The sequence below is a fragment of the Dama dama genome, chromosome 5, assembly GCF_033118175.1.
Source record: "Dama dama isolate Ldn47 chromosome 5, ASM3311817v1, whole genome shotgun sequence".
NCBI lineage: Eukaryota > Metazoa > Chordata > Mammalia > Artiodactyla > Cervidae > Dama > Dama dama.
This window is the reverse complement of record NC_083685.1, coordinates 127,046,018-127,058,569: the sequence shown is the minus strand read 5'-3', so window position 1 is coordinate 127,058,569 and position 12,552 is coordinate 127,046,018. Positions and strand designations below refer to the sequence as shown.

The following is a 12,552-nucleotide window of genomic DNA, read 5'->3' as shown; positions in this document are numbered from 1 at the left end:
GGCCCGCGACTGCCTGAACCTGCAGATCCGCACTGCCGGGCAAAGGGCAGGAGGCGGTGCCAGCGCCGTGTGAATTTTGCTTCGGAATTGTCTGGTTCTTCTGGCTTTTGATGTTCTGAAATTTTCTTTGAAGCTAGTAATGTGACAAAGATCAAGGACTGCAGAGTCAGACTAACTGAGATCTGAAGACTGACTCAGCCACCGACTGCCTGTGTCATCTCGGATAGGTGCCTCGCTCCTGATGAGACCCTGTTTTACCGTCAGATGAGTGGAAGATGAGCTATGCTGCAGAAGTATTGTGAAAATTAAATATAATACATGCAAAGTGCTGAAGTGGTGCTTGAAATGACAGCTATTATCGTCGGCAGAATGCTAGGTTTGATTTCAGGAGCCCAGGGTGAGCTAAATGTCACCTCTTGAACTTAAAACACTGGATGCTTAAAATTCCACCCCAAAAGATTTGAGGAGAAAGGAGGAAAATCTGTCATCAAGAGTTGCCGCACTACGCCTGCCAATGCAGGGGTCACGGGTTTGATCCCAGGTCCGGGAAGATTCCACATGCCGTGGAGCAAATCAGCACGGGCACCACAACTACTGAGCCCACGCTCCACAAGACTAGAGGCCGCTGCAGCGGGGAACCACACGCCGCAAGGAGGAGCCTCCACTCGGCCCAGCTAGGGAAAGCCCACGCGCAGCAGCCAAGACCCAGAGACCCAGAGACCCAGTGCAACCAAAAATGAATAAATACATTTTTTAAGTTAACAACAAAAATAAGAGTTGTCAGAAGACACACACACACACACATGCAGTCATCTCTAAATAAAATTAAAAGATGGCAAAATAGTGAGGGAAGTCAGACAGAGAAGGAGAAATATCATAGGAAGTCCCTTATATGTGGAATCTAAGATGAAATGGTACAAATAAACTTATTGAGGATCCAGAAACAGACTCAGAGACTTAGAGAATGAACTTATGGTTGGGGGAGGAGGCTGGGGGAAGGGATAGTTAGGGAGTTTGGGACGGACATGTATACACTGCTGTATTTAAAATAGATGACCTACTGTGTAGCACAGGGAACTCCGCTCTGTTATGGGGCAGCCTGGATGGGAGGGGAGTTTTGGAGAGAATGGATACGTGGATATGTATGGCTGAGTCACTCAGCTATGCACCCGAAACTATCACAACACTGCTAATCGGCTCTATTCTAGTATAAAACAGTAAGTTTAAAAGAAAAAAAAGATGGCAATAAAATGAGGAGGTACTTTCTACTTGTGTGCTTCCTCGAAGAAAAAAAAAAGGACAATTTCACATCTCAGCCCTGGCTCCCAGCCCAGTGCCTTGCCCTGCTGCTGGAGCTGAACTCCTTGCCCACATCCTGGTTTTGCTGGAGCCACGGAGCAGGAGGCGGAGGAAGAAGAAAGCCTCACTGCCACATCCATGCAGAGGGGCTGGGAAAGGGGCCATGGAGAGTGACGAGTCCAACACACAGTTTCCGCAGCGCATCCCCACCCCGCCCCCTCCCTCCCGCCGCGCCCCCGCCGCCGAGTCCCACAGCGCTCAGGCAAGAAGCCGGTTTGGTGACAGCCTCTGTTAGGCGCTCGGATCCGCAAGCAGAAGAGCAACAGTGGCATCTTCAGGGCAGCCGGTGAACTTGGCTGGGGAGGCAGAGAGAGGGCGTGCAGAAAGCCCTGCCGTCGGAACCCACTCAGCGGACGAGCCTGCCCTTTCTCTACCTGAAATGACAGCTGTGAGCGCCAGGGCCAGCCCCCGACCCCATGCGAACCCCGAGGCCCCCGCACCCAAGCTGATCGCTGACGTTCCTCCCGCTTGCTCTTCCAAACTCTCATTCGTGGAGCCAGAAACTCAGGGGGTATAGGTCAGTTAAGAGTCTCTAAGGCAAGCAACTGCAAGTGTTTTGATTTTGAAATGAAATGCATCAATAAGATACTGGACTGCCCATAGAATCCTTGGGGAAGCTGGGGAGCCCTGCTCAGCAAAGAGACAGGAACCAAGGAAAGTGAACCTTCAGAACCCGGTCGAAACACAAGATACTGGGGAGGTCACCCCTGGCTGTCACCGGCAGCTGGATGCTACAGCTGGACTCAGTGTCTCTGCTGCCCCTGGAGAGTGGGTGTTGTAGGGGGTACCTCTGTCACCGCCAAAATGAAGTCTCCCTGCTCCTCTCCATCTGAAGTCCTAGGTGGGGTGTGTCTGATTGGCTGATCCCAGCTCAGCTGTGAGTGGAACAGAGCAATGTTGCGAACAGCGGTGACTCTCAGAGAAGACAGACCCTGCTGGCAATGGGAAGCTAAACACCATCAAGCGTCCCTACCTAATGGGGTCGCAGTGACAGCAAAGGGCAGATCTGCCACCAGGAAGTGCCTTGAGTTTGTGGGAAGTTGTGAGAGAAAGTAGAAAAGAAATCCAAAAGTCTAGGTCTCAGTGCTGTGACTGACTAACTCTGTGACTGATTAACTGTCTCTGATTAACTGTGTGACTCGGGCAGGAATAAATAAGCTGCTCTGGGGTTTTTGTCATACATAGAATAATTATTCCTACCTCCTTTGCAGGGCTGAAGTGTACATGGGATCATTTTGTGGATGGCCTTTGACAGTTACACCGCGTAAATCCATTCACCTCTCTGGGTCCGAGGTTGCCCACCTGTCAAATCCCCTAGGTTGCAGGGCTGTGGTGAGGTAAACTAGAATACTATCTCTGTGTAGTTGCTAAGTCGTGTCCCGACTCTGCGACCCCATGGACTGTATCCCGCCAGGATCCCCTGTCCATGAGATTCTCCAGGCAAGAATATTGGAGTGGGTTGCCATTTCCTCCTCCAGGTAGAGCACTAAAAATGAATGGTTCCATTGTCAGATTGAAATTTTCTGACGCCTGGGATTTGTGTCAAAACCATGGAGATGGTGGAAGAGGATGTGGGGTTGGGGCATTCATGAGGCTGACCATGACTGAGACCCAGCTGGTGGACACACCAGTATCATTCTCTCTGCATTAATGTGCATATGAAATCTCCCCCCCCCCTTTTTTTTTTTTTTTTTTTTTTGGTAAATGAAGGGTCTTGGAAACACTTAGAAGAAACAGACCATACTCTCCAAGTTTCATTATTAGTTAGGCGTCCTCGCCACCCCTCCTCCCAGGCATTGTTTTCTCAGGCATTTGAGTCTTTTCCTCACTGCGCACTACTCTCCTCGCCGCACTGGTGCCAATGTAAGGTTCTATAAGGGGAAACATCTCTGATGGTACAACACTGGTTTGAAACCAAAACCAAAAACCCCAAAGAAATAACCAACGACACATGAAAACCAGAAGCAAAAGGAGCGCGCGCACACCGCTGCGCTCCGGCCGCGTCCCGAGCATGTGAGGTTACTTTCCAGTGAACGAAAACGGACTCCCAGGTCCCTCTTCCTAACATCGCGTTCGGTGGATGACCAGAGGAAACAACGAACAAGGACGCCCCAGAAGGCTGCAGGCTGAGAGCCAGGGATGGGGGTCCAGCGGTCAGCTCTATGCGCCCACCCGGCTCCCAGCCCGACCCGGACACGGAGGAGGCCGGGGGCCCGGAAGAGAAGGGGGCCGACCCAGGGGAAGGGGACGGGCCAAAAGTGCCGTCGAGCCCTCACAGGGGAAAGACCGTGATCCGGCGCCGCCGCGAGGGGCCTGGCGAGGGGACCCGAACATCCCGAGGAGGGGTAACAATCAGACCGCCGGCGCTTGAAAAGTAACCGCGATGGGGAAACGCTGCACCAGCGCTAGGAGAGGTTTCAGACCGAGTGAGGCTGCGCCCCAACACACCTGCCGGCTCAGCGACCCAACAACCACGCAGGCTCCCTTTTAAAAAAGTGCCACCCAACCACTTTAAAAAAACCAGTTTAAAAACAGTGCCGCCCATCACTGGCTCCGCCCCTCGGCCGCGCGGAACAAGCCCAGCCCCGCCCCTCACCCAACCGGACGGAAGCGCTTCCGCCCTCAATCAAGATGGCGGCTGGGCGGCGCGGCCGGGCGGAAGTGCCCCGGTGGGGCGCTGACGCGTCCATCATGGCGGCCGCAGCCGCTTCCCCGGCTCCGAAGAGGCTGGACCTCCGCGACCCCGCGGCGCTCTTCGAGACCCACGGCGCGGAAGAGATCCGCGGGCTGGAGCGCCAGGTGCGCGCCGAGATCGAGCACAAGAAGGAGGAGCTGCGGCAGATGGTGGGCGAGCGGTACCGCGACCTGATCGAGGCGGCCGACACCATCGGCCAGATGCGCCGCTGCGCCGCGGGGCTGGTGGACGCCGTGAGGGCCACCGACCAGTACTGCGCCCGTCTCCGCCAGGCCGGCTCGGCTGCGTCCCGGCCGCCGCGGGACCCGCAGGTTAGCCCCGCGCCCCGGCCCGGCCGGCCCGGCCCCGCGGGGAAGCGGGCGCCCCGGCCGGGGCCCACCCGCCTCAGGGAGGCGCCCCCGCCGCCCTCCCCGCGCAGGTGACCGGTTCCCCGCGGCTCCTCGGGACCCCTCCCGGGCTCCGGGCCTCGCCTCCCTCACCTCAGTCCTGGGGTCGCCGGGCTTCCTTTCCCACATCTCATGGAAACGCTAGGTGTTCAGCCCTGTTCCCTGTTTCACGTTTCCTGACAGCGTTCCGGGAACAGAGCTCTCCCCTGTGTCGACCACCTCCCTTCCCAACTCGTTCCTTCTTCCCGCCCCCCAACCCCACCCCCACCCCACCCCCAGGAACAACTTCCAGGCTGCAAAGACACCTGCTACCCTTTGTAGCAGGTCGCTGGAGGGTAGTAACCAGTTCCCAGGCTCTCATCTTTTAATAGAGGAACAGGTTCATTTTAAGGAACTAAGGTGATAAAGAATCTGCCTGCCAGTGCAGGAGACACAGTTTCGATCCCTAATCCAGGAAGATCCCACGTGTCTCAGAGCGACTAAGCCCCCTGGAGCATAACTGTTGAGCCTGTGGTCTTGAGCCCACACACCCTAGAGGTGGGGCTCCACAAGAGAAACCACCGCAATGAGAAGCCTGCACCCAACTCCAGAGTAGCCCCCCTTACCCCGCCCCATGAGAACCAGTGGATTCAAAGGTCCCTGGAAGAAAGCAGTGGAAGGACAGGCACCCTTGATCACCAGGCTGAGACACTAGGCACTTAGAACTGGGCAAACATAAGATCTCAGTGACCTTTGAAGAATGTTCGTTTGACAGGAAAGGAAAAGGATAGATTGGAGGGGATAGAAAATGAACACAGTGCAAGTGCAAGGTTTTCAGATTCAGTAAGAGTGAGATGACGACAACCTGCGGTAGAACCAGGGAAGTGAGAGCAGAAACCTAGGTGTAGGCGTTTCGGCAAAACCATCAGAACAACTTGAATTTCCTGGGATGTGGTGGTCTATGCAGACGTGTTGAGGGAGGTCAGATGGCTATAATTTTTGGTAGGAAGATGAACCTCATGTTAAATACACTGATTATAGAACGACAGTGAAAGTTCCAGGGGCAGTGTCTATCTGCAGCAGAAGAGGCTTGATGGGGAATCAGGGGAGTGGTGAGGACTGCGTGGTGTGCTGTGATCTGCCTGGAGGTGACGTTTCAGGGACGAGAATGGTGAAGGGAAAGGACAGCCGGAGATGAGTAGACGAGGCTGGAACCAGATTCAGGGGAAGGTTGGTGAAGAGGAGCAGCCAGCAGAGAAGCCCGCAGGGTAGTCAAAGCAGCAGGAGAAAGTGTAGAAAGGACGAACATCACACCCAGCAAGGCAAAACCTCCCTGGAGGGGCAATGCGCGGGCTCTAGGCTGAGACATCCCAGGGGTCCCTGATACCCTGCCTGTGTGGTGACCAGATTTGGCTTGCCCCTCCATGAGACAGGGCAAAGGTACAGCTGGTAGGAAAAACTTAACTCCAGTAATTCTGCTACGCCTCGATGCCTTGCTGAGCGGCACTGAATCCAAGTTCATGAAAGTTCCACACCCCCGGACCCCCCCATACGTCTCCCCTAGCTGGCACCGCGCTGACCTGGCTCTTGTTTGTCCCAGCTCAGCTCTGTGCCTTTGCCCGTAGCCCCAGCAGCCGTCCCAGGAGAAGTTCTACAGCATGGCTGCCCAGATCAAGCTTCTCCTGGAAATCCCTGAGAAGATCTGGAGCTCCATGGAGGCCTCGAGGTATCTCCACGCCACCCAGCTCTACCTGCTTTGCTGCTACCTCCACAAGCTGCTGCAGCTGGAGTCTTCCAGTTCCCGACACAGCCCCGTCCTCTCCCGGTTCCCCATACTCATCCGGCAGGTGGCGGCTGCCAGCCACTTCCGGTAAGTGGTCCGCCAGCAGAACCTTCTCTGGTGATGGCCGTGCTGCTGCACCGCTCTGACTTTATGGAGCGCGTCTTCTCTCTCCTCGTTACTGGGGCTCTTCTCCAAAGATGTCAAAAGCTCCCTGTGACCTTTGCCATCATCTCTTTAGGGCGACCATCCTGCACGAAAGCAAGATGCTGCTCAAATGCCAAGCCGTGTCTGACCAGGCTGTGGCTGAGGCCTTGTGCTCTGTCATGCTCTTGGAAGAGAGTTCTCCGCGCCAAGCCCTAACAGACTTCCTGTTGGCCAGAAAGGCAGCGATCCAGAAACTTCTCAACCAGCCTCACCACGGTGGGCGTGGCTTCTCTCCCAGACGTGGGCCTCCGATGGGGGGATGGAGCAGGATGAGCTGAGGGAGTCCAGAGCGTTCCCTGATTCTCACTTTACCGAAGGAAACTGCTAAAAGGATGGTTTCTTCTCACAGGTGCCGGTATCAAGGCTCAGATTTGCTCGCTGGTGGAGTTGCTAGCCACCACTCTGAACCAAGCGCACGCTCTCTTCTACACTCTACCAGAGGGTGTGCTGCCAGACCCCTCCTTGCCATGTGGCCTGCTCTTCTCTACGCTGGACAGCATCACCGGCCAGCATCCTAGCGGTGAGCTCCTGGCCAGCCTTATTGTCTGGTTCATTCCTTTATTGGGCGCCTGCCAGCTGCTGTGCTGGGCCCTGGGGATACAGCAATGGATGGACAGATATGGACCCACTTTCGTGGAAGTCAGAGTCTAGTGGTGGAGGCAGATACTGCCCTCACAAATCTGCAGTATCTGCTTAATATCAATCCTGGTCATTGCTCTCCAGGCCAAGTGCAGCTGGACTTGGTAGCAGCTAATGGAGGGACCAAAGTCAGACAGGATATTTAGTTGCTCTGCAGCGTGTGGGCTCTTAGTTCCCCAGCCAGGGATTGAACCCATGTTCCCTGCATCACAAGGCAGATTCTTAATCACTGGGCCACCAGGGAAGCCAGGAGAGGATGGATATTTAAACTGAATCCTGAAGGTTGAGTAAGAGGCAAAGAAGAGAGTTCCAGGCAAGAAGGAGAGCAGGTGCAAAGGTCCTGAGGCCGGGAGGATGTTCGTACACGAGGCCATGAAAGGAAGCGGGGTGGTGGGTGGGGGGAGGAGGAGCATGAGAAGGCACACGGCTGGTTTCCCACTGGTGACCAGTGGACTCAGAGCGTATGAACAGAACAGTGGGTAGCTCCCCAGGGCCTTCCGGACTTGGTCCTTCTGTTACAGTGCCCCTGCACCCTGCGCGTCCACTTGGTAGCGTTTGTCCCAGCTGGAATTAGATTCTCATGGCTTTTCTGTGGCAGTGGTTCCCCGTGGGGAGGAGCGGATGCTGAGAGCTCACTTACGAGGCCGTCACCACGAACCAGGTGACAGCCGATGGGGGCAGTAGAGGCGGAGCTGGCTGGACAACGCGGACGTGTGTTTAAGAGATGGTTGTTGAGGGGTTGGCTGTGAGGGTGTGGAAGGGAGGGGTCCAGGTTCACTAGAAAAGGAGGTTTTGGTTTTTTATTGAATATAGTTTATGTGCAGTGCTAGTTTCTGGTATACAGCATAGTGACTCGTACGTTCTTTTTCAAGTTCTTTTCTGTTGTAGTTTATTGTAAGATGGTGAGTATCGTTCCCTGTGCTGTTAGCAGGACCTTGTTTATCTATTTTATAGACGGTCGTTTTATCTGCTGATCCCAAACTCCTGACTTTCCCCCGCTTTTCCCCCTTGGTGACCGTAAGTTTGTTTTCCGTAAGTTCATTTGACTGTTTTTTCAAAGTTCCACTCTAAGTGATATCATACAATATTTGTTGTTCTCTTTCTGACTTCCTTCACTTTGTATGATCATCTCTAGGTCTGTCCATGTTGCTGCAAATGGAATTATTTCTTTTCTGTGGCTGAGTAATATTCCGTTGTATATATAGACTACACCTTTATCCATTCCAGAGAAGGAAATGGCAACCCACTCCAGTATTCTTGCCTGGAGAATCCCATGGACTGAGGAGCCTGGTGGGCCACAGTCCGTGGGGTTGCAGACAGTCGGACAGGACTGAATGACTGTCTCTTCACTTATCCATTCCCCTGTGGATGCACATTTGGGTTGCTTCCATGTCTTGACTGTTGTAAACAGTAATGCAATGAACATTGGGGTCCATGTGTCATTTCAGATTATGGCTTTCTCCAGATGTGTACCCAGGAGTGGGATTGCTGGATCTCATGGTAGCTGTATTTTTAGTTTTTTAAGGAACCTCCATACTGTTCTCCGTGGTGGCTGCACCCATTTCCATTCCCACTGACAGAGTAGGAGGATTCGAAAAGGAGTTGGTTTAAAAGGGCCGATGATGAGTTGACTTTTGAAAACCTTGCCTTGGAAACAGCTGAGGCTTTGGAATGGGACTAGAGGGGACGGGCGACCGTGGGTCCAGAACAGAGCAGTGAGCGGTCCGGCCAGAGACACACGCCGTGCATGCGCACGGCTGTCCTTTGAGGCCTTGGAGGTGGATGGCATCATCAGCAGGGGGAGCGGGCAGCGGAGGACCAAGCCTCAGGACAGTCCAGGGTCAGAGATGAGACGGAGGAGCCGAAGGAAGAGGGGGAGGGGCAGAACGTGGTGACAGACAGAGACGTGTGCTAGTTGGTCTCATCTATGCTACTTTGTCTTTCAGCTCAGCAACTGCTTTTAAAATGCAAGGAGGACACAGCCCTTTCTTCTCCTCTCTCTTCTTCCCCTTCTTTGCCACACTCCCTCCCTGATGAGGGGGCCCCAGACATGCTCTACTTTTCTTTCTCTCCCTGTTTCCGGGGTCCAGTCTGGCTGCCCCCAGAGGAAGACTGGGTGACTTTTGTAAATTCCTTCCAGGTCCGGTGTTAACTTCCCGGTGACCCTCCCTTGGTCCTCCTCTCCCCAGGAAAAGGCGTCGGTGTCCTGCAGGACGAGATGAAGCTGTGCAGCTGGTTCAAACACCTGCCCACGTCCGTCGTTGAGTTCCAGCCGGCTCTCCGGACGCTGGCGCATCACATCAGCCAGGAGTACCTGAAAGACACGCTGCAGAAGTGGATCCACGTGTGAGCAGCTCCCGGGGCAGCGGGAACCGCCCGCCCCCCTGCCCTGCGTGGCCGTCGGGAAGCGGGAGGGCTGGACCTTCTGGGCGGGCCCTGGGGTCAAGCCAGCCCCCTACTCAGCCACCTCTCATGACCGCTAGCCGCCTCCGGGAGAACCAAGAAGGAATATGTGTTTCAGCATACTACATAGAGGGCTTTAAATCCCTAGAGTCCTGCCACGCCTATGCTTGTGTTTAGTGCAGTTGTTTAAGTTGAGGTGTAGTCTACAGTGTTGTGTTAGTCTCAAGTGCACAGTCACATGATTCAGTCATGCAAACTACATACTCTCTTTCAGACTGTTTCCCATTATAGGTTACATCGTTCCCTGTGCAATACAGTAGGTTCCTCTTGTTCGCCTGCTTTCTATACAGTACTGCGTATATGTTAATCTCAAACTCGTTGAAGGCATGCTCTGGGGCTCTAGACTTCCTTGGAGACAGGCCTGTCTAGGGAGTAAGGGTTGGCCTGGTGAAGGGGCTGTAGGCTCCACCTCCCATCCAGCCAGAAATGCTATTTACATATATATACACACACACATATTTATAAACTTGCTGAGACATATAGACATTTACATTTATATAGTTGGACTCCGTTAAGAGGTTTTCAAGTAGAGTCCAACTCTTTTTCTTAATAAGGGTGAGGAAACTAATGATGCCCACGAGAAACACTTCTGTTGCAGGTGTAATGAAGACATCAGACACGGGATCGGCGGCCTGCTGATGTACGTGACGAGCACGAAGGGGCTGGCGGGCATCCGGGACGCCGTGTGGGGCTTGCTTGCCAACGAGTTAACCCACTGCAGCTGGGATGTGGTCTGCCGGCGGCTCCTGGACAAGCCGCTCCTGTTCTGGGAGGACCTGATGCAGCAGCTATTCCTTGACCGGCTGCAGGTGAGGTGGGAAGTCCACAGGCCCGCTGCCCGGTGCCACCTTTGGACTGTCTGGGTATATTCTTGCCACTTCCTATAAGTGCATTCCTTCCCTGCCGACTTATTCCCAGGGTGACTCTTCTGAATAATGAGCCGTACAAATGAACAGAGTCTGTTGCTGCATAGCAGGCCAGGCCTCTGTCGGGCGGTTGGGGACACGTCCGCCTCCATCAGTGATGACACTCTTCTCCGCCACCAACGGGCCATCTCCCTGAGCGTCGGCAAGAACACTGGACGCTGGGATAGTCTGCCACTTGGTGCTCTAGGTTGAAATTTCCTGGAAGCAACTGGGATTCGAACTCTTCTCCCCTTCTCTTTCAGACTCTGACCAAAGAAGGCTTTGACTCCATCTCCAGTAGTTCCAAAGAACTCCTCGTTTCAGCCTTGCAGGAACTTGAAAGCAGCAGCTCGGCTTCAAGCAAGCACATCCACTTTGAGCACAACATGGCTGTCTTCCTATGGTCCGAGAGCCCCAGCGACCTGCCCTCTGACGCCGCCTGGGTCAGCGTGTCCAGCCGGGCTCCGTTTCCAGGCAGCGGGCTCTCCATGAAGGCACAAGCCGTTAGCCCTTGCGTGCAGAGCTTCTGCTCGGCCCTGGATTCTAAACTGAAGGTGAAACTGGAGGACCTCCTGGCCTACCTCCCCTCTGGTGACCCATCGCCCCACCAGGATGCCCCCCCAACGGCAGCCGAGAGCTGCGCCTTCGACAGATTCGCAGACGCAGAGACTGTGCAGGAGACGCTGCGGACGCACTCCGCGGCCTGCATCCAGGACATCACGGACTGCATCCAGGCGGAGCTGCAGAGCATCGAACAGGCCATCCAAGGGCAGCAGGATGTCCTTGACGGGGCCAAGCTGCACTCCGCCCTCTTCATGGCCCGACTCTGCCAGTCCCTGGGGGAGCTGTGTCCCCACCTGAAGCAGTGCATCCTGGGAAGATCGGGGAGCCCCGAGAGGCCCACCCGGGACTCACGGGCTCTGAAGAAACAGGGGAAGGGGAAGGCGCAGGAGGTCCTCCCCACACAGGCCCGGTGGCAGGACATGAAGGAGCTCCTCCTACAGCGGAGCGTGACGGGCTACCGGGTGTGGGGCTCGGCGGTCGTGAGGGTGAGTGGCACAGCAGCCCAGGCTTCCTTCCCCCCAGCCCCTCTGCCATGGTCCAGGCCGGCCAAGCTCAGCAAGGCCTGTCAACAGTGAGGGAGTAACCGTTGTCGTTTCACAGTCCTTTTATCTGTGCCAGAGAGTTCAACTGTAAAAACTGCCTTTTTATTTTAGCCTAGATCTTATAAACTGAAATGCTTGATTTTTTTTTTTTCCTTTGATCTGATGAGAATGAAAGACTTTCTCCTGGACGACGGTCTCTGTTTTCCGATCTTCAACCTAAATATAATCTCTGTCACCTCCACTTGGGTCTTCAGAGGGGGCCCCTGTAGCAGAGTTGGCAGCCAGACCCCACTGCTGGTATCAGCAGTTGGTCAGAGGAAGTGATCTCAGCCACTCGCCATCCACAGGCAGTCTGTGCGGCGGAAGCTGGCCTCACGGTCACTCAAGTAGTTTGATGCAAACTCTACAAAGGCTCTGAGTGGTCTGTGTGGATGTCTGGGTTTCATCACCAGGTTCTGGTTCATGGATTCGCCCAGTCATTACTCGTAGACGATGCTGGCTCCGTCCTGGCCACGGCCACCAGCTGGGATGAACTGGAAATCCAGGAGGAAGCAGAGTCTGGCAGCAGCGTCATGTCCAAGATCCGACTCCCTGTTCAGGTGAGCAGGGTCCACCATGAGGGGCCTGTGAACCAAAAAGGGGAAAGAAACCCTGCTCTGTGGCAAGGAGAGACTTTAGAAAAGATCACCCAAAATGCAGCTCCTGAGGAAGAGCTGACAGTGTGCGTGCCTCTCTCCTGTGGGGGCAAAGTGGGCAGACGGCCAAGCACATAGACTGTTTGCAAAGCCCATTCATGCTTCTTTCCTGTTGTAGCACAGACTGTGCTAGTTAGAGAACAGCTTACCCTGCAGTGGACGCAGCAGCGGAAAGCCGTGTGCCAGGTCGAGCCCAGGCCACCAGGGGGCTGGGGCAGACGTCACTCGTATCTGTCCACTGGTCTGCTCTGAGGGGGCGGACTGGCCAGGTCAGAGTCCCAGAGTGGAAGCCTTGTTAGGCTCCTTGAGCCCACTCTGTGCATCTTGTCTAATCAGTG

General features: G+C 54.8%; 2 protein-coding genes across 3 annotated transcripts in view; one reads left to right on the top strand and one right to left on the bottom strand.

The window, feature by feature from the left end:
* Nucleotides 1-4,669, bottom strand: part of SLC39A11 (solute carrier family 39 member 11) — a 368,115-nt gene extending 363,446 nt beyond the window's left edge. The window contains exon 1 of the mRNA XM_061144981.1: nt 4,534-4,669. The gene's annotated coding sequence lies outside the window, so the exon portion shown is untranslated. The remainder of the gene's footprint in view (nt 1-4,533) is intronic.
* Nucleotides 4,016-12,552, top strand: part of COG1 (component of oligomeric golgi complex 1) — a 13,146-nt gene continuing 4,609 nt past the window's right edge. Inside the window, exons 1-8 of one of the 2 annotated variants that reach the window (XM_061144976.1) lie at nt 4,016-4,365; nt 6,045-6,289; nt 6,441-6,622; nt 6,756-6,926; nt 9,235-9,391; nt 10,107-10,317; nt 10,677-11,462; nt 11,972-12,118. In XM_061144976.1, coding sequence (XP_061000959.1) covers nt 4,051-4,365; nt 6,045-6,289; nt 6,441-6,622; nt 6,756-6,926; nt 9,235-9,391; nt 10,107-10,317; nt 10,677-11,462; nt 11,972-12,118 — 2,214 coding nt within the window. In that variant the 5' untranslated portion in view covers nt 4,016-4,050. The remainder of the gene's footprint in view (nt 4,366-6,044; nt 6,290-6,440; nt 6,623-6,755; nt 6,927-9,234; nt 9,392-10,106; nt 10,318-10,676; nt 11,463-11,971; nt 12,119-12,552) is intronic. The other variant, XM_061144975.1, reaches the window with a different exon arrangement.